Source organism: Phymastichus coffea, unplaced genomic scaffold (genome assembly GCF_024137745.1).
Source record: "Phymastichus coffea isolate CEN01 unplaced genomic scaffold, Cenicafe_Pcof_1.1 PCOF00141, whole genome shotgun sequence".
Classification (NCBI taxonomy): Eukaryota; Metazoa; Arthropoda; class Insecta; order Hymenoptera; family Eulophidae; genus Phymastichus; species Phymastichus coffea.
In genome coordinates, this window is record NW_026706952.1 from 212911 (window position 1) to 237879 (window position 24969).

General features: G+C 45.6%; 1 protein-coding gene across 1 annotated transcript in view; it reads left to right on the top strand.

The window, feature by feature from the left end:
* Window positions 1–5331: 5331 nt before the first annotated feature.
* The window catches only part of LOC131672026 (protein phosphatase PHLPP-like protein), a 36821-nt gene continuing 17183 nt past the window's right edge, over window positions 5332–24969 (top strand). The window contains exons 1-8 of the mRNA XM_058948941.1: window positions 5332–5724; window positions 5833–6013; window positions 6044–6190; window positions 11864–12017; window positions 13323–13457; window positions 14348–14577; window positions 20164–20351; window positions 21029–21175. Coding sequence (XP_058804924.1) covers window positions 5333–5724; window positions 5833–6013; window positions 6044–6190; window positions 11864–12017; window positions 13323–13457; window positions 14348–14577; window positions 20164–20351; window positions 21029–21175 — 1574 coding nt within the window. The 5' untranslated portion in view covers window position 5332. The remainder of the gene's footprint in view (window positions 5725–5832; window positions 6014–6043; window positions 6191–11863; window positions 12018–13322; window positions 13458–14347; window positions 14578–20163; window positions 20352–21028; window positions 21176–24969) is intronic.

A 24969-nucleotide genomic window follows, 5' to 3' on the forward strand; every position in this document is an offset into this window, starting at 1 on the left:
CTTATTTGCATTTCGCCGAGGTTTATGAAGTCTAGCTTCCACGAGAAATTTTGTTATGCGCTTGACTTTTATTAAGACCGCGCGCCGCCCGTGCTATTCTCTTTATCGAATTAGAGGATTGTTTTACTCAGCGAGAGAACGGAAAATCCTCCCATTGTGTTTGATTTCGCTCGAGTCCCGGCAATTTTTCCCCCCGTCGCTAGACCGAGCTACATTTCCCCTTGTTTCCTTTTAGCTTTCAGCCTGATTTCAGGCTGCTGCTCCATATATGCATCCCGAAACAAGCGAAGCCCCGCAAAGGCTGCCGAGATGGCGCGTGGCCCGCGCTGCGAAATCATTCCCCAGCGCCTCGCTCATAATTAAAGCTAATGTCGGGCCGCCTGACGGATAGACGCGCGAGAAAGTGCGCCTCCCCAAATATTTATCTGTCTGACAATTACCCGGGGCAATTGTTCGTTGCATAAGTTGAGCCTGAGCGATCGCCGGTCGTTTGTACGCGTCGACCTAGGTGAAAAGAAGCTGCCTTTGTCGCGCTGCTCGTCCGAAATTGACGCGCGTCCCGCGAAATTGCGAGCGCGCGGGCGCATTATACCGCTTAATAAGCAAAACGCGGCTATCTGCGCGCACATCGCGCATAACAAAGAGCTCGGCATCGTGTATGCGCGTACGTGTATCCCCTCCTGTCGCAAGCTCGCGAACGGGCGGACCAAATTTATGTTAATTGCTCCAAGTGTTTGAGCAGCCGAAGTTAATTAACTGTTGTTCATCTATTTATCTATACGCGCACGCGGCTCACATATTAACGTACGCGCTCGCTCGACCTACACGGCCTGACTGGTTCATTATATGTCCCGCCCGCGTCGAAATTCACCCGCGTGATTAAAAGTCCCTCGCGCGTTGACTTTTAATCAATTATATATGTCACGTGACGCTGATCCCGAGGCATATTTGAAAATAGCTCGGCGTTGTTCGCCCGGTATATCCCGTCCCAAAACTGAAACATTGCACTCGACCGGGCGACCGAGTGAGCGCAACTCCAAGTTTAAATAGGATTTAATTAATCCCCTACCTTACAGCGCCGCAACCCACATACCGGCTTGAAAAACCAACGGATTGAATAAACACGCTCTCATTAAACGTGAAATCGCCCCAAGAGCAGGCACCGGCAAAAGAGCAGCGACCGCGTTCGTCGCGTCGGCGCTTCCGCGACGGCAGACGAAGGGAAATAACTTTCGGCGGCGACGCGTTGCGAAAAATCTCGCGCCGATTTACGCCACGGCTAATTGCATGTAGGACGCGCACGCGCGCGGCGGAAGGCTCGCGAATAATTTCGCGCGCACCAGCCAGATTTATTCGCTCAACGCGAGCGAGCCTATTTTTCCGCGTGATTTTTCAGCCTTGCCGCCGCTAATTAATGACGAGGCAGCCTACGGAGAGAGAGAGAGCTTACGCGCGGAATTTCCGAGCTGCCCGGCAAGAGGCCAAAGTGATGCCTTTATTAAGCGCCGCATTAATGATAAATCGCGTAGGCGCGGGCGGAAGGGTAGAGATGCTGACTCTGCGACGGGCTTATATTAACAATGTTTATGAGAGCGAAACGCCCACCTCGCTAACGGATAAATAGCGCTGGTTTTCACAGAAAGTCGTATTTAATTTTGCTTTGTGCGGAGCGCAGCAGCCGCGGCAGCCGCGGTAGCCGTGCTTATTAATAGACGATGCAGTGCCCACGAGAACCAGAGACAGAAAGAGCGAGAGAGATATTTTTAATTGAATTATCAATGACTGCCCGCTCGTGCGAATTCAATTTTCATTTTCGTGTTTACACGCGCCGCTGCGCGTCATACATTCGTGCGCTACCGGACGATCGTATTATTTGAGATTTGTGGTTTTTCCCCCCTTCCATTATTTTTATTGCAACTCATTGGCAGCAGAGCCGTTGACAAATTCAGTCTGCCACGAAGCTTGGAATTATTTCCTCCCGAGAGCTAACAAAAGTCGCGAAAGCAATCCGAGTGGCCGTCGATCGAGCAGCCGCAATTTTCATCGCAATCAAATTGCTTCCATTACTCACTGCGGAGGTAAAAAAAAAAGAAGAGGCCTCGAAGCGAACCGACGAGAGAGAGAGAGAGAATGAGGAAAAAAGAAAATCGACGAATTGGCCTGGCAAAAGTTTTTGCATTTCGACGCTTTGCACGCCGATGAATTTTTTCGATCCTTATCCAACTTATCGACGCGATTATACATATGCTGCTGCTACTGCGCTAAAGTGCTCTACGAAGAAATGTAAGCTTCATTGTAGCCAGCTGAATTTATGTAGCGCCAAGCTGAGTAAATTATTTGAGCTATTTTCGACAATTACTCATCGATTCAGTTTTTTGAAGGATCATATCTCTCACTCTGATTCCGTTTGAATCTCTGTGAATATACTGTTTTCGAGCTGTACGAATAAATTCGACAGTGAGCCGAAAGGTATGTTTAAATACGTAACGTTGAAAAAAAAGTAAAAAATCTTCAAATATTGCGGATTAAGTGAAATGATATGAAAAAAGAGAAGTTCAACGGGTTATTTATCGTTGACGATAAAAAAAGTTAATACATCTGTCGGTCGTAAATCTTCCACAGCTTGAAATGCATAATCCCCATCAACAAGTTACCTCTGCTAAAAATCCCTCTCGCGTCCCTGAAGCTTTTAGCGAAAAAACAATTTTCCTACCTGTCGCACTCGCTCACCCCTATACAGAATTATCTGGCATCTGCATGCTCGATCTGAAAGCCTTGTCTTTCAATAAGCCCGAAATGCACGGAAACACGTACAACTTTTATCGCTGTATATAATAGTTGACAAGTTCTTCAACAAAAAGTGCTTGCGGAGTACTTAATTGCGTTGCGAGCTTGCGCCGCGAATTAATTGACAGGCGAATCGAGTCTCTCTCTCTCTCTCTCTCTCTCTCTCTTTCTCTCTTTCTATATCGCTCATGCAAGCGCGCGAGCATAGGCGCTGCTAGTGACGAGCTACGCGAAATATTTGCGGCGCGTAAAATGCTCGTCGATGATGTGAACCTGCGAGCAGTGGGATCGGTCAAAGTCGTTAGCGGTGCGTGATCAATTCGACAAAGAGAGTTGATCCCCTCGCAACAGTACAACTTTTCGCTCATTCTTTTCGCCCTGCGCTACGGATTTTACACAATATTTTTTTTAAGCTCAAGCTCTTTTCAATACCGTTCGTTTGATACTTTTTTCCGCCGATCGCATTTAGCCTTCGAAGAACGTATATGTTGTGTACTTTTCGTACTCTCGAGGGCTTTGCGTAATGAAAAACAAGAAAGAAAAAAGAAATAGCAACAAGGTATAGAAGTGAGATATTACGCTCGAGTGCATGGTTTGCATGGGATTCACATCCACACGAATCATGTATGTGAAAAAATTTTTACCGCGAATGCAGGTCGAGAGAGTTGAGCTTTGTTTACATAAACTTGAAAAATATATCACGTACAAGAAAATATGAAAAACGTGATCTCAATACCTGTTGCAAGTACACACTCGCATTCTTGGACAACATAATTCGATTTTCCGCTATTCCGTAGAATGGAAACTGTCGTCTCGCTGCAGAAGCACAGGCAGTCGTTGCACTTGCGACTCGCGACAATCGCCTAACAACGCTGCGAGGCGTAAAAGAAATCCATTCTCTCGTGTGCATGGCGTGTAAAAAAAGCAGAAAGACACGCAGAAACGAATGCAAATTAATGGATCGATCAATCGGTGAGGCGAGAAATCGGAGAAAAGCCCGGCAAATTCCGCTCTGGCGCAGCGCGGCAATTATACGCGACTGAGAGAGCGCGAGAGTAGGAAAAGAGGGAGGGGGGCGTACCGCCACAAGATAGAAAAGAGAGAATTCCACCGGGGGACGGAAGTACATCCTTCCCCCGCCGGGACGCCACGACGCACACGTACGTATACACGTTCGTCGTTCTCTCCCTCTCTCCCCATGAGAATAACGCGCCACGCCAGAGGATGTGGTTGTGTGCCTCCCTTTTTCTCTCTCGACTTTCGGCTTAATCTATCCTGTGCGCGACGCGATCGTGCGTCCGCTGCTCGATACGTGCAATAAAAACGGTTAAAAAAAGCAAATCGAAGCGCGTCGCCCGTCGGCATCGTAAGTCACTTGGTCGGTGTGATCGGATGACTGCATTGTCTAGGCATGACGCAGACCAAAGCGTTGACGCAGAATGAAGATGGCACTCGCGAGATTTTCGGTTGAATGTTCATTCTGTTCGACTCTCGCGTGTCGCTGCACTTTCCAAAAAACGCAACAAGTGGCAGCGCGCGCCAGATTTTTTTTCCCGTCTACCGCGAATAGTTGGATTTCGCGCATGGAATGGAATTCCTTTATCGCGACTATCCGTGAATTGATTTTTGGAGGAGTTCGTATTATCGATGCACACGTAGAAAAAAGCCAAACAATCGAACGGAAATGTTGAACAACGCGCGCGCGTGCACGGTCGCTTAATTGCGCGGGAACGAGGTCGGCGACTGACTCATCGCGCGTCTTTCAAGTGGCCGCAGCGAGCTCTCGCGTACAACCGATGCGAGCAATTGAAGTACAGCAATTGAATCCTCGAAAAGCGAGCCGAGCGGAATTTCTGGGACAACAAAGGAAGAGGCGAAAAAGAGGAGCGAAGGACAGGTGGAACGAGCAGGGCGCCGCCGAAGTACGAATCATCGCGTAATTACACGCGTCTCTGGCGACAGCACACAAAGAGCCGGGCGCTCGCTCGCGCGAGGTGGTAGAAAGGGAAGGACGAGCGATGCACGCGCGGCGCTGCGGACGGCAAAAAGAGAGGGAAAGGGAAGAGAGCTCGCGGCGCCGCCCGGAATATATGTAAAAATATGTGGCCGTGGCAGAGCAGCCGAGAGAGAGTCGAGGGCAGAGATCGGTCAGCTGTGGCGGCGCGAGCATTACGAGCAGCCCGGCTTGCTCGGCCGCGAGACAGCGTCGTTCGTTTATTCGCGCGCCCGCGCGGCCGATCGGCAATGCGCGGCCGTTAGCGGCTCACGGAAAAGCCATCTGACGCTTTGCTTTTTCCCCAGCCGCGTCAGCCGTGGTCGATTACAAAGTCGGCGGGAGGCCGGTCGGGGACCGAGCGAGCGAGTCAGCGGTAGCGCGGGTGCGTGCGCCGGCGAGCCCTGTTCTCACGGCCAGGCCGAGCGTGTCGCTCGCATGTGCACGGCCGCTCCCAGCACACCGTACCGGACCAGCCGCCAAGCAGTGGCAAGTGCACGGTGGACTGACCGAGCAGTGCACGCGGTGAAAGTGATGGTGTAGAGAGCGAAGATGGTGATCACGAGGAGCAACTGCCAGTGGGCTCGGGAGGCCCACATCAACTGGGAGCTCAACGAGCGAATCAGCTTGAGCAGCGCGGGCTCGGCGTCGAGGAGCAGCTCGAGCTCCAATGCTCCGAACGGGGCCACGACGGCCGATCGGAAGAAAGCGGCGCCGCCCGAGGACCGTCCGGAGACGCCCGTTCGGAAAAGGTGGAGCGCGGCGAACGAGCGGCTCGAGCGCACGAACGACGCGCTCGCGAGACGCTCGAACGTCATCCAACAGCTGAACAGGAAAATCATCGCGAACCGCGACAAGATGCACGACAGTGCGGCGCGCAAGAGCCGCTGGAAAAACGACGACGAGCCGGCGTCGTGGTCGTCGACGCCGACGATCGAGCGCTCGTCGCGAGGATGCCGCGCGAGCAAGGATTCGCTGAGCAAACGGCAGAGAATGAACGTGCAGCTGTGCGCCGGTGGCGAGTGGATTCTGCCCGAGGAACCACCCCCCAGTCGGTGCACCCTGTCGCGCTCGGAGAGGCAACAAGAGCAGGAGCAAGACGACTCGGCGAGCGTGTTGCGCGAGTTGAACGAGGCCATCGACAGATTCGAGGAAGAGGACGACTTGAAGAAGCAGAGTGGCACGGCTGGCCAGCAGCATGACTCCTCGTGGGACTCGGGAGTCGGCGCGGAGGTCGGGGCTGCGCTGCTGTCGAGCGGCAAGAGCAGCGTTGGCACCGAGAAGACCACCGGCTGGCTGAGGGTTCACACTGGTATAGAGAGTAGCCTTGTCTACCTCACCCAAGAGACTTCCGCTGCTGACGTTTGCCGTGACATGCTTCTATCCGACTGTCTTGCGCTTTACCTTCAGGTACGTGCACTACGCGTGGCTGATTGTTGTGTAGTCGAGAAGATCTGCTCGATCACGTATCTTCCTCGCGTTTTCGCACTACATGCACAGAGGGATGCTTTTGCGATGATTTCGCGCGAGACCGTTCGACACAAGTTTGAGTATCACGTCGCGCGAAACGTGCTTTCAGTTTGACAAATCGTACAGCTTAACAACTCTCTTATAGGTTGAAAGTCATCTTTTTCAGGTGAAATCCACCCAATTTCAAATATCCAAATCGTAGTTATAATCAACAGAGCTCGTAAAAAGTCCAGTAACCAATAGCTGATTTTCAAAATTGGCGCGCTTGTAAAATCAATTTCATCGACCAGACGGTACATCGCTAAGTCGCTCTTGACGACAAGTACCATCTACTATTAGTTCTACTTTGGTTTGTTCAATTGCAGAGTTTAACGCCTCGTTACGAAAATGGAGCAGCGATTGCAAGCGATAATTCTGTTATGAAACGACTACCGATGGCGCAAAACAATCAAATTAACATTGCCGAAACAAGCAATCCAATCTAACCGAAAATTAATGAACTGAGAGGTGCGCGAGCATATATCAGCGTCGCCAGCCAACGTTAAATTTGCTTTCCGTTAAACCGCGCGTGTCGTTCGCAGCTTCTGCAGATTAACGATAAACAGCAATAAATTAAGAGCTCTCGATTAAAAGTCCGGAACGTCCGAGAGATCGCGCGCGCTGCGACCTTCAAGGACTACGGTGCGCAAAAAAGAAAAAAAGACAAACATAATTAACACTCCAATCAAAAGTTTTAATTAGAACGACGACGAGCTGAGACCGGCATATAACGAAGTAAATAATGTAACGGATAATACGACTTTGATTCAGTTTTCAAAACGTAATAACGTCATTATAGCCAAAGCGCGCGCGCGCCATATGTGCCTGAAGTTCAAGGGGCGTAATTATTGTGCTTGAGAAAAATATAATGGGCGCTTTCTGCCCGAAACCGAAACCTCAATGCTTGCCCTTTCCTAGCGCCGGGCACAATGGAACCGCGCAATGAAACTTTACAGTTTCATGGAATTATTTTTTTAAGGGTAAATATTACCCTTCACCATTGTGCGTAATGTTATGCGCGTTCAAATTAAATCCCATTCGCTCTCCCCCCCCCCCTTCGCCATTAAGAGAAAGGTTACGCGTCTCAATTTAAGTGTAAGGTGAAAATGCAGTTAGTTCGAAATTCCGCGCGCACGCAGGCTCGACAGCTGGGAAAAGAGTCGTCATCTCGTTTAACAAAATTTTTCAAAGCCCGCCCGTGTGTGCGCGTTAGCTTCTTCGTTACCAGCCGTGTTTTTTTTTATTCCTTTTTTTCCGGTTTTTTTTTTGCCGCCGCTTTGCGCGCAGAGCGACAGCCCTAGGGGCAATTCGGGGTTCTCAACGGACGGCGTTAAGGGAGAGACTGTTATCCTTTCGCGGCTGAAATGAAATCAAAATTATCTTGGATTTGAAGCGAGAGGCGAAAGGCGCTTCGAGCGCGTTTTAGTTGAAACGCTGTTAAATAAACGTCGCCGTCTCGCCGCCGGCTTGTTGTTGACGATACGCGTTTGTAAAACTTTATTAGAATTTTGACGCATTACAAAGATATACAGCAATTTTACTTTGACTTTTATACTGGAGGTGGTATGCGTGTAATTTTCTTTTGGAATTCGGCAAGATAACGAGCAGCCGTTTACGCATAAAAAATAATCAACGATCATCTGTGCGAATTTAAAAATAACAAAGAGACGCGTGCCCCTCCCCGTTGATCAATTACCAGTTGACCAGGTATACCTAATTGTCGTGAAGCACATTCATTCCACACTCTTCATCTGCGCAATAACAAAAAAACTGTCATTAGATGCACCGTTCATTATTCACAGCACGCCGAAGGAGAAAGCGAAGAGTTTATTTTAAGCTCCAAGTTCTACGCGCAGCTGACGCACCTGTTTGTTCACATCTGCTCTCTCTCTCTCTCTCTCTCTCTCTCTCTCTCTCTCTCTCTCTCTCTCTGCGACCGCGTCGCAGGCGCACGGCTCAACTGTAACAGGTGTTGCAGCGAGAGCCTCGCATTTAAGGCCTGATTATTCAATTCATCAACGCTGCTGCTAGTAGTAGCCTGCAGCCAAACGTTAATCCACTTTCGGAACATCGATTTTCTACGGGGAATATCCTGTTACTGCGGTGCCCTTTTTTTCCTCCCTCTCGCTGCGGAGTTAATACGATTTTCCAACCATGTACGTGTGTGTGTATGTGTGTGTGTGTGTGTGTGTGAGCGTTGGCAAGCCGCTTTGCTCGTGCACCCGTGTAAACGATGTCGGGAATCAATGAGACGAGGCGCTTTTCTATTTGCCTTCGATTCAGCTTCGGTGAGGCAAACCACGCGTTTCGTTCCATGTTGCTTTCTCCTCCTTCGTGGACGAGCTTTAGTTTCCGATGAAGAGTTCGGTCGAAATTGAATATTGCCGAATTATTGGATTGGTCAGAAAAAGCGCGCGAGCGGTTAAAAATCTTATGTACCGTTCGTCGTTTTCAATTCAGCGGCAAAAGACGATTCGTGCGATTGCTTTCCCCCAGGGGGGAAGGGAGGGAAAGCGAGTGTACGCGGAATAAACACGAGAAGCGCAAACACCCGCAGTCGAGAAAACATATTAAGATCGACTTAAAAATCTTAACTTTTTGCCCTCCGCGAGAGAGTAAAGAGGCAAGCTCAGCGCAGATCAAAAAGCTGCAATTTATTTTTCAATTCAAGAAGCTCTCTACGGCGTTCTCGTTACGGAAGCACTCTCTTTTTGCCTCGTGAGCACCACAATTGTGAAAGGAACCAAGGAGTCGAGAGAAGGAAATTCAAAATCAATCGGTAAAAACGCGAGAAAGCTTTGCAACGCCGAGCGTAAAGAGAGAAAGAGTGGGAGAATTGGTCTAACAAAAACAAACAAGTTTTTTAATTGAAGCTTCCTCCCACGAAGAAAAGCACGAAGCTTTTCATTCAGCTTGGCCGCGTTATATATTCCTTCGCGGAGTATTAAAGATTTGGAGTCAGCGTCTCTGCCGTGTCATTTTATATTGCTTTCTTTAAAATTCCGAGGGAAGTTCTTTGCACCCTCCTTCTTAGCATGTAACTGCGTTACGATCTGCGGCGGAGTTCGAGAATTAATTTTTCATTCAACTCGACTCTAAATGCTCTGTGGATCTGGTATTAAACGTTCCTACTCTCGCGTATTTTTCTTTTCTACAAATCACGTTTCTCGACAGGATCCGCGACTAATAGATAGCATAATTTTCCAACGGTTAGCCGAATGGCTGGCGCGCAAATAGATGGTCTAGCGACGGTTCCAATCGAAGTATTTGTATTGCTAGCCACTGGAAGGTAAGCAATGCCAGTATTGATTATTCGTCGATTGCTTCAGGAATTGAGGCTAACAAACAGAAATACTTGTGCGCCGTGCTTCCTATCGAACGTCGATTTTGACGAACGTTTAATTTTGCTTCGAAATATGTACACTTGAAAAGATAAATATTATCACTCGAATCAATGTTCATTTGCAGTTTCACGCGCGAAAGCTATTAAATTTGACAGTTTGTGGATATGCCAGCAGCCGTGTCATAATTAACCAAGTCCAATACAGATGAGTGACATGCAAAATAATAATGAATAGCGCCTCGCTTAGACACGACTAACTCCCAAAGTAACTATTGGTATATTATGTAACTAGATATACCTTTGCATTTGTGGTACGACCGTTTGTTTCATCTAAAGTTATACGTCAGAGTAGGTACAACTTCTCTCTCGAACGAAGATAATTATTCATCCGCAGCGACGGTGGCGCTTTCATCTAAGAACCGTAATAAGTCGAAACTAATCTTTTCTTTTGGACAGACGAAAAAAAGAAACCCAAGACTTGCGCCAATATAACAATGTCAAAGTGCTCTTGGGGTAGAGACATTGGCTGAGGCATTTTTTTTAACTGTCGCGATTTTAATCACACGGCGTTTCATTACCAAGCTTAACTTGATTGGGGGGGGGGGGGGGGGTAAAAAAGCTCGACAAGGCAAGCGCGAAAAAGCGACAGAGAGCTGTGTAGCGTGGAATTTACGCGCTTTTCCGCTTCGATAATTAGAAAGTGCTACACTGTGCGCTGCGCTCGCTTGCTGCATCACTAGTCCCTGTGCCGACATTTATTTCGGATTTGCTAATGATGTTTGCTCTTCTCGCATGCCCCGACAATGTGTATACTCCAAGTAAACCACTAGCAGGGCAATATTTTCACTGCGTTCCCTTTATTTCTTTTTTTTAACGACGAGGTCTATACAATGTTTGCTTTTGCAAATCAAGAGTCCAGTCGAGGCTGTACCCATCGAATTTTAGAAAGAGGTACTACGTGCGCTTGGTTTTCTCTCTCTCTCTCTCTTTCTCTCTCTCTTCTTGCGGTTGTTTTCATTAGCTTGATTGAACGCTGAAACCCTATAGTTGATGTGGACTTGTTTTTTCATTTCGACGCCGTGAAGAACTGACAGCGGCGTCTGATTTTTCATTTTTTGATCGATGTATTAATTTTCAACCTACAGATTCGAATCGCGATTGCAGTGCGCTTTTTCAATTGCAATTACTGTTCGATTTAAAAAATTGTAAACTCTGCATCGAACATTCGTTATTTTATTTTATCTCAAAACTATATCGGGGCAAATATATGGCTTTTTTGGGCATGAAATTTCATAGTCTACTTTTTCTCGTTACTTCGGGGGCAAAAAGGACGCGGGGCACTGCATTAAAGTTTTACGATTCTCAGCGCGCGACGTTACGTTACAGAGAGCATTTTCCAAAATATTTTCACCATCTGCTCCATCTGATGTTATCGTCTGGCCTGCTCCTATCCGTACGTTTCTAACTACATTTACTTGCACCATTCATTTTCACGGTCTGCGCTCGCCAAGAACAATACATCAACGCAATCATATCTGAAATCATTATTACGTACGAATCTTACACTTTCATCTATTTATCGAGAGAGCTGATAATGTTGTAAGAAAAGTAGAGCAGACAAAGAATGTTAGAAAGGAAAAGGTTGAGGTGCGATGTGTTTTTTTCCTATTACTACGTCTATTAATATAATTATTTTCACAATCTATCATTTATTGCTCTAATAAAATTTTCTACCCATACGAATTTTCAGTTTTATATTACTTGTTTAATAAACTCGTCAAATCGTAACATTGATTTGACAGTTCATACTCATTACCGTTGAATGCTATAAAAAAAGATTATTCTCCACGTAGATAGTTGACAGAAAGGGCCGCCTTGCGAATGCCACGTCGAATGATGCACCTGTCGTAACTTTGTTCTTTTTCATAGACAAATTCCCGATAAATAATTGTCCAACGGAAAAAAAGCAAGTAAATTAGTCATGAAGAGAAGTCATAGCAAAGAAAAGCTCTGGCGCAATCGCCTCCAATTTTCCGGCAATTCTCCGCCGGGCAGCTCGTAAACTAGTCTATTAGGAGCAAGCAGTGCAGCCTCTGCGAGTTTGGCCGCGATACAGCCGAGTGGAGAGAAGGGCGGGGGTTAGCAAAAAACAACACTCGCAGCTCCTAAACAATCGCGTCGCCTGTTTTTGGCGCCGTACGTTGCTAAATGCGTAATGTGGCTGTTGACAGTATGGCGGCGAGCCAGGTCGTAGATTGTCGGCCGACGAGAAACCGTTGGAGCTTCAGGAGCAGCTACTGCTCAGGCTTGGCTACGGAGATGCTTCCAGACGCGCCAGGCTGGGACTCGATGCTGAATTAAGGCATCTTATCGCATTTCACGTTGGTACGTATTGGTTCAAATTGACTTTTCTTTCAAGATTGCGCGCTTTCAAATTTTTCATGTGTTTTTCGGGATACAGCAGAACCAAATTTGCCTGTACATGTGAATTCGAATTGATTATTTCTGAAATTCAAATGAAATATGTATGTGCTTGAAAATACTAGTTAATTAAAAAAATTCGAATAATTGGTAATTTCTAATCTATTCCGAGAGCAATATGTCGATATTCTCCATATATTAGTTGGATTTTAAAAATGCATCAGACTGGATCTCGCGCAAAATTAGAATTATTCGACTCAGCCCGGAAAATGTCGATTCGACCAGTCGAATATACCTTAATCAGATTAAAACATCAATCTTGCAAAATGGCAAACGACAAAAATCTTCATTTAGGTGATATAAAGCTTGACGAGCTGCAATCGGTTATATTATAATTAGTAAGGTCTTGTCGTAATTGCGAATGTTTACAAGGGCTCGTCATAATTGGGCACAACGAGATTAACGATATATATTTTCAAATGACAAATTTCGCTGAAGGCATGCAGGCGTCAATTCGGATTGCCGAGCGCATAAAACTCGACCCGCGCGCGCGGCTGTTAGCCTGAATTATTCCTGTAACACTCGCACGCGAGAATTATATCTGATCGAGGAATGAATTCGAGCGCAAATGAATTTTTGTTTTTTTTTTTTCATTTCGTTTATTTCGCTTTGTTCAGCGAATGATCGGATTATCTCCGCGCAGTAATTTATCATGCATATATTTGTTAATAAAAAGCGTGCTTCGTGCGTCCAATAAATAAAATTGCTCCGCTCGCGATGCTATTCAAAGTTATTGAATGCCAACTATGTATAGCTGGGAAATTAAAAAGCATCGTGAGTGATTTTTTTGTGCAAGTGTATTCGCGATATCGTTCGGAATCGGATCTCTTTGGTGAATTCGCTCTTCCTCTCTCATTCTCTTCCGAAAATTCACCGAGAAGAAAGTAATAAAAATTCTCCGATATCTTTCGCGTTGCCGTCGATAGATTCGCGTAAATAAACGGAAAAGGAGTGAGATCGCTTGTATAAATAGCCATTAAACATTTTTTTTCTTTCTGCGTACTAATATTCTTCTGCCAATTTCGCATCGGCAGTAAACATTCACTACATCGAAACATTGCATCCTTTCAAAAAGAAAAAGAAGTCGTAGAACAATAGCGAAAGTTGGCAAGCGTCGTTCAGCCGCGAGGTACATCATCATTGTCGGCCCGAAGAATTTTCATCGCGTGCAGGACGATAATTGTCGCGTGCTTGTTTATTTTTGCGCAGGACCCGCGGCGCCGTTGGCCGAGCTGCAAGGGTATAGCAGATGCGGCTACGCTCTGGTGCTGAAGGGATTGGTGTTCCCGCAATGGAAAAAGCGAGCCCTCGCCATCATCGGCTCTCGACTCTTTCTCTATCCCGGTATGACCGAGCTTTCTGCTTTTTTCTTTCTTTTAGCTTCCACGTGTATTCCGCCGCCAGTAGACAAATCGAAAGAGCAAGCTGAAATGCTTTTGTACAATCGGCTGTGATCAAGAATTTTTTGCCCCCTTGCGCACGCTCATTTGCGCCGTTCGACTTGTCTGCAGAGCGCAGAAAAAGAAGGAAAAATTGTTTTTCGCCCGTGCACTTAATCAAAGGAATTAAGTGGACTTCTTCGCTCTCTCTCTCTCTCACTTTGGTCGGATAGGACTTGATTAAAAGGAAAATGAGTCTGCAGAGGGCGATGGACTTTCCGTTGCTTCGTCGGAGTAGCGTATACAGACCCACGCATCTTTTAATTAAAGCTCCAATTTTTTTTAGCCCCCGTCGCTCGCTGCTGAATTGTCAAGAGCTTCGTGCACGTAAAGTCCTATTAGCTAGCCGCTACTCGGGCGCGAGCACATTACTTCAGCTGCCAGAAATCACTTAAGGATGAAGAACTTTCACAGAGAATGAAAAACATTAATTACGCGACTCCGTTCCTTTCCATGAATAACGGCCATCTCTCCAAAACTTTTCAATGAAAAGCTCTTAATTATGAAAATGTAATGTACGCGCGAGAGACGATAGTCTCGATTTATCAGAGAATTTTTTTTTTCGATTTCCATTGTAACGAAGGCGCAGCCACCTGCGCACATCGCACCGCGGAACCAATTCATTTAGTGGTTGTTTACGATATACTCACAATCAATTTATCAAGCCAGCCGCAACATTCGTAGAACCTTTTTTTTCTAAAAAAAAAAGCAGCTTTCCCGTGAAAACAATCGTGTAAGCAGCCGTAGGTAGGTGGAGGCGAGCGCTTTAATAGAATCCAATTAATCTGCGCGCAGCTTGTTCGGAGTCGCGGCCCGAATGGATGGAGCTGGCCGCGGTCTGCTGTTCGGCGTCGCGCCTCGGCAAACTCGTGCTACGAGTCACCGGCTATCCCGCAAGGATCGCCGCCACTCGACAGCAGCCAACCAAGGATGATACGTTGTCGAGGTGTAATGACACCAGGCACATGTATCTTGGTTTCCAGCATCCGTGGGACAGGGACCTTTGGAAGACTTGGCTCAGACAGGTTGGTGTATGTCGTTTTTCACTCGATAGCCGCGATAATTATTCGTCGGGATACAAACTGCTGCAAATTAGTTTTCACTGTTTAGGTTCGGTCGCATTGTTTGATCATCAGAGCCCTCCTTCATACACATGTATATATAAAGTTTCATATGTAACAAAAAAGTTCGATCGCATTTACTAGTAAATCGTTCTGTTCAACCCACTGTAGAGATGTAATATTTAATAATTTATGGAAGATAAAGAGATCCTTAATCTTTTGTCTTTGCTTTACTAAAGCACTAATTGCATAATTTCATTCGACGCTGCCGATCAATTTTAAAATTTGGCAACCACGACAACGAGCAATCACACTCGTTTCTTCCAAAAGTAATCCAGCCAAATTGGATTGCCAGGCGTGACATTAAAAGAAAAAGAATATAACAAAATAAAGGCAGATATTGCAAATGATATGAAACCAATAACAAAGTTTTAACGACATTAAAAGGGTGGCGGCACATTGATGCTGGAGCGCACATTGATTATCATGAAAAAGTAGTTATTTAAAGCGAGCGTCGTGGCTGCGCGCGCGCGGGCGCTCGTTAAAACGCAATGAAAAGCCAGCTCTCGCGGCAAATAAACCCATTACTCACTCATCGTCGTCGTCCGATGCCGAAACCCATTGCATCGTCAAATGTTTTATTCGGCCGCTAATCTGCGGGTGAAAGACGTACTTTCTCCGGCAATAACGAGCCCCGGGTTCAGATGAAAAAAAAAAGGAGGAATATTTCAGATAGAGAGCGAGCGAGGGGGAATGCGGCTTCAATAATCTTTCATCCTCCCCCCCCCCCCCCCTCCTACCACCATTACATTTTCATTCGCTATGCAGCGCGGCGGTGCTCAATGATCTCTCGCTGCTGCCGCTACCGCTGCCACTGCAACGCGCGGTTTTCCTTCTCCTATATCCACTGAAAAAACGTTCCCGAGAGATATCTTTTGACGCGGCGGCGCTTTTGAGATTGCGTATCGGCCGTCTTCTCTCTCTCTCTCTCTCTCTCTCTCTCTCTCTCTCTCTCTCTCTCTCTCTCTCTCTCTCTCTCTCTCTCTCGCTTACTCTCTCCAAGAGAAAGCCAAGGCATCCAATCTGTGAAAGCTCCGTCCCTTTCAATGGATATTGGATATGAATTCAAGCAAGAGGCTGCTGCAGCCTGCAACGCGGATGGAAAAGAGGGAAAAAAGAATGCCAAGTCGACAAAGAGTTGGGAGAAGAGAGGTGGATTAGTTTAATGGGCAAACGACGAGCTATGCTAAAAGTGCTCTCGGATGGAGTAATTATGGTCAAGAGAGACTGGATGCGTTAGTGGCTTTGCGCTGCGCGTCTGGAGTTTAATAAGCTAAAGAACTCGGTGCGACTTTTACGTGACGATTCACGGGATTCCAATTATTTTGCCAGCGACGACGACGACGGCTTTCCAGCGACGATTCATCCCTTCGTGTTTCTCTCTCTCCGGTTCTGTCTGTCTCGATTCTGCTCGACGCGCATTCGGGCGACTTTTTTCGAGTTTTACTATGAAAAGGGTTGTACGTTAATTGGAAGAACTTTGCAAAAATAGAAAGTTCCTACTCGTTGGAGAACTTCAATTTGCGAGTGTTCGTTTCACTGCTAGTCGAGTAAAGGTCTTTTGAGATAATCAAGTGCGACGAAATTTTTCGAAAAATTTGGTATTTCTGTGAAGAGTCTTTTATTTATTTGTAGATTTTTGCTAGTTATGACTCAAAGGAAAATGAATTATTTCAAAGATCAGCTCATAAAATTGCAGCTCTAAAGCTTTTTGTAATTTAGAGATGGATATTGAAACAATATCCACTGTCTAGCGTGCATCAGAGTATATTTTAAGTTCTAAGAAAAATTAGGCAAATGGGACAAAGTCGAAAAAAGACAGCGAAAGATAAGAGCCTATCTGCACGACAGCGCATCGTGAGCTTGTATTGGCATGCCAAGCGACATAACGCGCGGAAAATGTCACGCCCATAAAAAACTTAAAATCCCATAAGCTGGTGTTTGAAAAAAAGAAGAAATGAGAAGCAAGAGAGATAGAAACGCAAAATATCCATTAACCACCGATGCTCGAAACACTTTCGCGCCGGCATGCGTATGTTTTTTTTTGACATCCATAAGCAGCAGAGCGTCGTAACACTTACAGCATACACATAGCTGTAGCTTTAGGATGGCAAGCAAAAAAATAAAAAAAAAGAGAAGATTTTATTGCCAACAACGTCGAACCCGTTAGTCGTAGGTGCGCACGCGAGCGTATTTCTTGTGTCAGCGACGAGGATCCTTGCTTATACGAGAGTTGACACTCGGAGCGTGTCAGTCTGAGGTACGCGCGCGGCAAACGTTGACGCATTCGCCGATGAAACATTTTGTGGTCGTCGTGTTTTCTTTCCTTTATTGACGAAGGCTCGTCAGAAAAGGCCCTCTCTTTTGGTCGCTGGCCTCCCTTGGCCGAGCGCTCATTCATTATAAATCGACGAAAAAGATAGAGAAACGAGGACAAAGGAGAATTAAGAGCCGGATACTTTTCCGCTCGGTGCCTTTTCAATTGGACGACTGCCGTCGTCGTCGTCGTCGTCTTTGATCGGATGAGCGCAAGAAGCGAGAGAGAGGAGCTTTATATTACGTCGTCGCGTATGAGCCAAGCCGGTTTTCGCGACAAAGCGAGAGAGAGATGGTACACGAGGGAATATAAGATCCCTTTGAGTTCGCCATTTCGTTTTGTACGTTATATGCACGTGTGTATGTGTGTGTATGCGTGTGCGTGCGTGTGTGTATATGTGTGAGAATTCTAGTTCCGTTAAGATGTGGCGGAGTACAGGGAGGAGCAAGTGTAATTACTCGCGACGACGACGCTAGATAACACATGCACGCGATGAGAGAAGAGCAATGCAGACAGGAGCAAACCAGATTAATCGAATCGAATGTGCTTGGGATTAGCCCCTTTGACGTACCATCCCTTGTCTCTTCTCTGTGTCGCGAATGTGTGTGTATGAGCGCGCGTTCCTTGTGCCTAATATATTCTTCACTTGTTCTCTCTCTCTCTCTCTCTCTCACTCTCTTTGTTCGTATACTCGTGTTATTGAAATGCTGATATTCCACCTGCTGGCTATACTCTCGGGTCGTGTTTGTGTGCGCATGATCAACGTGTATACTGGCAGTTAAGCTGTCCAGAAAACTCCATCGTGTGGACTTGTTAATTATTTATTCCGATACTCCACACACACACACACACACACACACACACACACACACACACACACACACACACACACACACACGCACACACACAAAAACACAAACACAGATGCACTAAAGCAACATTTCATGTAATACAAATTTCTTTCGTTCACTCGTGAAACGTTGACGATAGAGAGGCAGATAGTAGATGACTAATTCCCTTTGCATATCAAGGGCTATTATTCATAATGAATATCATTCAACAGACAGAGAACTTTTTAGAAATGGTAATACAGCAGCGAGACGTTTACAGAAAAGTAAAAAAAAGACCGACTACTTCAATTAATCTTTTGAGCAAGTTGAATTAAAAGCCGTCGGAAAGCTCGCGCGCGCGCGCACTAGTAGATGGGCAGGCAAGATCGAGAGCGAGGAATAAATGAGCGCAAATGTAATGATTTCTTTTACGCACGTTGAAGCTTAATTAGAACATGACATTAAACTCACTCGCGCACCCTTCAAAGAGTCTCGAACTAATCATCTCACGTATTGTAAAGTCGTCTGTCAATATGATATTTCATGAATCATTAACCTAGATTTACTGATAGAAATACGATAAGAGAATGAAAAAAGCTCATTTATTTTTGCACACCCTTAGAGCAATTAAAGTGTTCGCGTGCGCCAGCGACGAATTCTCGGGAAAACCTCCTCTCTCTCTCTCAACAATCGGCTCGTATAATCGCACCGCTCTGAGAGAAAGAAAGAGAGAGAGAGACAATAGAGCTTCGATACGGAGAAGAGAATGCAGTGTACGAGGTGGTTTAGCCTTGATTTATCGGGACTTCGTGACGTGAAAAAAGGAACAATGGGTATACATCGCGAGAGCTTCCACCATCTTTGCCTTTTGCCTTTTTTTCGCAGCACGCAATAATGCCTTTTTTTTTGCATTGGCACGTTGGAATGCGCGCACGTGGAAAAGTATTGGACGCCGTCAGGAAATCGCTCTGCTGTTTTACATCGACAATTGCAGTGTGCGCGGCAAGCGCAAAGAGACGAGAGCAACGTTGAAATAAAAGAGCGTGTGGCTTGGCTTTGACATGTTCGGCGGTGGGCTGAGAGCGGGATTAAAATTCTGCGTAAAGATAGAGAGGAGGAAAAAAAGCGAGCGAGAGAGAGTTCAAATATTGTCGTTCCTATCTAATAGTAGCAACACTTGAAAAACAGAGTGCGCGCAAGAGTGACGAAATGAACGTTATATATACGTTGCCCGAAAGGCAAGAGTACGCACGAATAATTATCCTTTCAGGCGAAAAGAAAGATAAAGTCCGCGGGCTAATTACTCGGCAGTGAGTTAATTATCCAAAACCCTCTGGGGTTAATATGGTGCAGTTCGGACTAAGACTTCTCGCTATCGCCGAAGACAGCAGCGAAGAGGATGACGACGATGATGATGACGGAGAAAATGAAGAAGCAGAGACCGACTCGCTTGAGGTGAATTAAAAGGCGGTCAGAACTCTCTTTGTGTATTCAACTTTTGAGTTCACTTTGCTTCTTTTCCTTGGCTCGATGCACTTTTCCACACAAGCGCTCTGCGCACGCGTGTGTGTGTATGCGCGGTCAAATGAGACTCTTTGTTAGATCGCGCGCGAGGATAAAAAAGAGAGAAGCTACGCGAGAAAAAATGGATGTAGTGTGATGCATTGTTTGCAGGCATATGAATGAGAGGATTGTCATCCTCAAATCAATTGTTACTTATTTTGTGGGTCGCTGAATAGGCGCAAGCATCAGCTTATAGTATAAATGATTGTCAAGTATCAAATTATACAATGAGTATCGAAAGAATTTGAAAGCATTAGCGCGAAATCGATTACCTCGAAATTTGAAATTCAACGACGAACCATCAGCGTGTTTCCACGCGGTGATGACTATTCATATGCTGCTATACCGACTCTTCAATGATGCACGTCTGACCAAATCTGGTCTCTTTCTACTGGTAGCTTGGAGATGCGTTCGAAGCTTTGATTTCGTTAAATCTTTAATTGAATAATTTGAACGATTATTATAGCGTATCTGCTCAAAATAGATGCGAAAGCCGATAATTCTGCATTAAAAATTTTATTTTTCAAACGCGACACTTTATTACGAGCATGCTCTGAGTATCAATGTTTAAATATGCACGAACAATGTAAAAGCAAGCATTAATATAATATTAGTTTCGTTCGTCTCGTGTTCAAAGTATTTCTGAAATTCCCATGTAAAATGAAAACTGACGAGTGTACAACTACGTTATGTAAAGTAAAGAAACACATTGACCGGAACGAAATATAGTTTAAGCGACAGCACTTAAACTGTTGTTATTCTGTGGACACCCTCTCGCAGGCATGCCAATCGAGCACGGCAACGACAACACACCTGCCGGAGCAGCCAACAACCAAACTCGAGATGAGCAATACGGGCACAGTTCGCCTACCGGACGCAGCTCGAGCTTTCAATGCTAGCCGTCAATTCTTTCTGGGTCACAATCAATTGTCCAGCAACCTTGATGCCAATCTCAAGCTACTGCTTAGGTACGCAATTACAGCCGACTACTTCGTAAGAAAAGCCTCTCTCCGGTACTATAGACTCCCTTCATCATTGTACGTGCACCTCGTGAACTGCTCTCTATTAGCCGCCTAGCGCTGGTAGGAGGAGGAGGAGGAGGAGGAGGTTCGTCGATTGAATTTCGGCCGTAGCGCGCACTTTGGTTATTAGTTAGAGCCTCCGGCACCCTCTCTCTCTCTCTCTCTCTCCCTCTCTTGTATTCAATATGCTCCTTTCGTAAATAAGTTGTTTCATTACAAAGTTTCCACTATACCCCATTGCGTTGGCAAAAATAATCGATAAATTGACTGCGCGACACGATTACCATTTGAATAAATCACGGCACATTCGGCGTTATTAAAAAGCTTAATCACTCGCGAGAATCAGCGAAAAAGAAAAAGGAAAAACCTTAGCTTTGTACGCGTATGTTGTTTGCTCGCGTGTAAACGCGTAGACCATAAATCCTCTTCAACTCGGCGTTCTGCGCGTTGGCGTGGGAGCAGCTGATTTATCTCGTCCATTAATTGCGTACGTGCGACCCCACGTGCATTCTGTACCTGCTACTCTATAGGATCTCGCTCTCTTTTGTTTTTGTTTCATGCTTTTCGGATGCCGCCGTTGCTATTTCGTTTGTCTGCTACCACTGTTGCTCGCCACTGGACAGCTTTCCTGACCTGCAAGAGCTACATTTGGAGAACAATCGGCTGGACGAGTTTCCCCGCGAGCTGTTGTCACTGCGAAATTTGACTTTCTTGGATTTGTCCGACAATCAGATTCGGTGCTTGCCAACTGGAATTAAAAGCCTTGCCAGGTAAGTTTTTCCACCGAACTTTTCAATGTTTTCTCCCTCGATTTCAATCAAAATGCCGACTAAATCAAAAGTATTGTTTCTGATTTGATGGAATCCAAAATGTTTCTCTCGTTCGACTGACTATATTTATTTTGTTAAGTTTCATTGGAAAGACGAATGCAAATTTAGTCCGGCAATCTTTTGATAAATGCAAACATTTGCGTTAAAAATTTATTGCATTTCGCAAAGTACGTGAAATATACAACGCCACGTAAAAAGTATTAAAGGAAAATATTTGAAACTGTTATAATAAAAGCTGAAATATAGTTTATTTACATTTTTTTCAATCAAGTCCGTAAATATCCATATCGGTAAATATAATATCACGAATAAAAGACTTTATATTTGTGAATGCGAAAACTGAAAATATGAAATAATGGGTTTGCATATGATAAGCCGCTATTGCGAAGATTATAATAAGAAAAGGTGAAAACCTAAGAAGAACTAGCGACGCTCGATCGTCAATATACGTGGCAAGTCAGAATTTCTTAGTTATGAAAATTTGTAACGAAGGGCAGGGACGGGTCGAAAGGGAATAACCAAGTCGAATTAGTAGTTGAAACAGCGGGAGCTGGAACAGCAGTAAGTAAACACGCGGACACGAGATAACGAGACTTCGAAATACCAAGCCGCGGATGCCGTAGTCGCGCGAGCGCGCGTCTGATGACAAGATTAAAAGGATCCCTCCCCTTTCGGTCTGGCACCGCGCCGGCGCTCGGGTTGACTAAACGGCGAGGCCGATGGCGCGTAAAGATATTGATGATTGGCAGTGGACTTCTACCTCTCGATCGGCTAATGAACATGCAGACTCGGCCGTTCGAAAAGTGGCGCGTCGGTGTATCTTCTATCGCTAACGAGCGCTTTTAGTAATTAGAGACGCCCTTTCGAAGACAAAAAGAAAATAAAGGAAAATCCACGAAATGTCAGGGAACCCGAAGAGCTCTTGAGAAAATATCGAGAAATGTGTATTTTTGAGATTTTATAGATAAGCTAGGGCGGGTTCGATTACCCACTCGACGCTGAGGCTATCGAGGCTATCAATAACGGCGGACCATGATTAGATTTATCGCGGGTGTATTAATATGAAATCCTGTGTGATCCGCTCGCGGAATATTGATACGCGTTAGGCTCGCGCGACTCGTGAACGGATAATTTACATTCATGTATAAATTATCGTCTGCTCGGCGAGCTCGCTAAACGAATCTACCCGTTAGTTTCGCAATACATCATCATTGTCGCAGGCAATAAAATTTTTCAGTGGCATACACGCGCACACGAGCACACGCTGGCTCAACGATATCCCTTCATGATTAACTGATACAACGGAACGTTTGCTAATCGCCTATTGCGATCTGCCTTGCGACCAGTCGTTTATTTGGCTTTAACAACCAAAGTGCCTGCTTTGAGCTCACTTTCGATGCTTTATTTAATTGCGCGTCGTCTAATCAGTGGACTTTACTTTTGGTCTCGAGCGCCTATTGGCATCGATAAAAGCCAATGCTGTTTTGTCTTCTCTCGCGTTCAGATCGGAAAAATCAAATTTGGCAAATGTCATTGACGTTGATGCTATACCTTCCCGAAGCTTTCGGGGCATCTTATACTTACCACCTCGGTGTGGAAAGTTGCTCGTCGTTCTCACTTCTTTCTCCCCTTGGTCTCACTAAACCTACACGTTATACGTTATAGCGGAAAATATTTACTATCGGGAAACCCACCCAAAGAATAACAGCTGTCCTACCTACTTAAATACTGACGTAAGGTGCAGATATTTTACTTCCTCTAAAAAAATACTAATGGCTCGCGATTGAGGGATCGAACAAGCCGTAGCTCCGTATAATAAGCCTGTAGTTTACTTACTAACAAGCCATTACAAGTATTTGCGAAATAATGCTGCAGTTGATCAATAGAATATATATTGTCTTGTAACTAGTTTTTTGCTACATCGACATTACTCATGTATTCATCGAATTCTTTGTTCGACGAATCCAATGAATACTACGACTTTCGTTGGTATAGTAGTTGAAAAAAGTCGTAACACTTTTATGTACCGTCGGTGTTTCAACCATAATAATTAATCTAACGCAACGCGTCAAACGCAATACTACCAAGCATGATCATTTCGCACAAAACGGAACGAAAACGTATATTTATTTTCCTAGAGAAAAAGACACAACACACTGACCCACAATTGCTAGCCGCGAAATCGTACAGTAAAAAAATGTCGAGGCGAGATACAGAACGAAAGAAAAATAGATGTCGCGCGCGGGTATCGCACACCAGCAAATTTGATTAATCGCCGCTATAGGATCGGATCAAAATTTAACGCTTGACAGAGGGGCCGTCAAAACGCCTGCACATCTGTGTCACGATGCACGTACAGCATAAACCAGCCAACTTTTTCATGCGAACCTTCGGTCGCGCCGTTTTTCGCTGGGACGCGCGAGGAAATCAGATACACGGCGACATATCAAAAACAAAAAAGAGAAAAAAGGAAAACAGACGTAGCGTGAGCGGCAGCTTGTCGCCGATAACTCGTGCGCGCATAATCATCTAAGCGTTGATCGATAAACAATCGCCGCACCATTGAGCTTTTCTCCATCGACGTGGCCTCCTGATAATTCCCGTGGTAATAGCCTTAATATGTACACAGGCGTCAATACTGACGCCTCTCGTCGTCGGCACAATTGCGTGGATGTTATATAGCGACCAAGGGCCTCTGCATAGTCGCGTGGCTGTATTGTGTGCTCGAGCTTACAATGGCCACTGTCAACATACACACCGCCACATATATAGTGCGTCTATCACCTCTCGCGCCGTGCCGATATGCATCGGTTGCCCACGTGTGTATACGTGTATGTATCAGGTATGGCACATTTCAAATCTATTCTCCGCCAAACAGCGCGAAGCGACCATGCAAATTTTTATAAAGCCGATTGATGCCTCTGATCGATAAGCTCGCCCAGCCAGCCTGTTTACACTGCAAGCTCGTCCTCGTTGTTGTTGACGCTGCCTCTTTTTTTTCTTTCTTTTTTCTTATTGCTTTTACGAAGCGACGCGCGCGAGCACAGCACCGCTATCTAGCGCTAAATGCATTTCGTTTCGAAACAAAGGAAACGAAAGTGGCGGGCTTTGTTGCACTTTTCAAATCGCGCGAGCTTACGATTTTTTTTTATTCTTTTTTTCTCACTCTGCCGCTGCTATTCGTATAAACTCCGATGTGCATATACTCGCGTGCGGTTTCGTTTGACAAACAAATTCATATTCACCGTGTTCGCAAAAATATGGCGTTAAGGCTTTTGCATGCGTCGCGGGAAAAACAAGCGCCAATGCCCAAAAACGAAGCTAATGATTTTGCTCATTATGACGCAGCTGCTCGTGTGCGCGGTGTATGCGGTTAATATTACGTGCATAACTGTGTCCAGCCTGCTGTTTGCACACAATACAAGCGTATATATACACACGCGGGCCAACGTGCTGTTACTCTGAGAGCGCTAAACAGGCACACAGTACACGTTGCAATACGCCGAATCTCTAATACTCGGTAAAACGCCAGATGACTGAGTGCTTCGAGGAAGAATTTCATCAGACGACGGCGATATTACACATATATGTGTGTGTGTGTGTGTGTGTGTATATATATATCCGTCGTTCACACTTGGCGGCTCTTCGCCCGCCGAAAGAATGTCTCAATAGGCCTCTCTCTTGAGTCGTAAAGGCGACTTCATTACGACACAAAGTAGCAGGAAATTATGCAG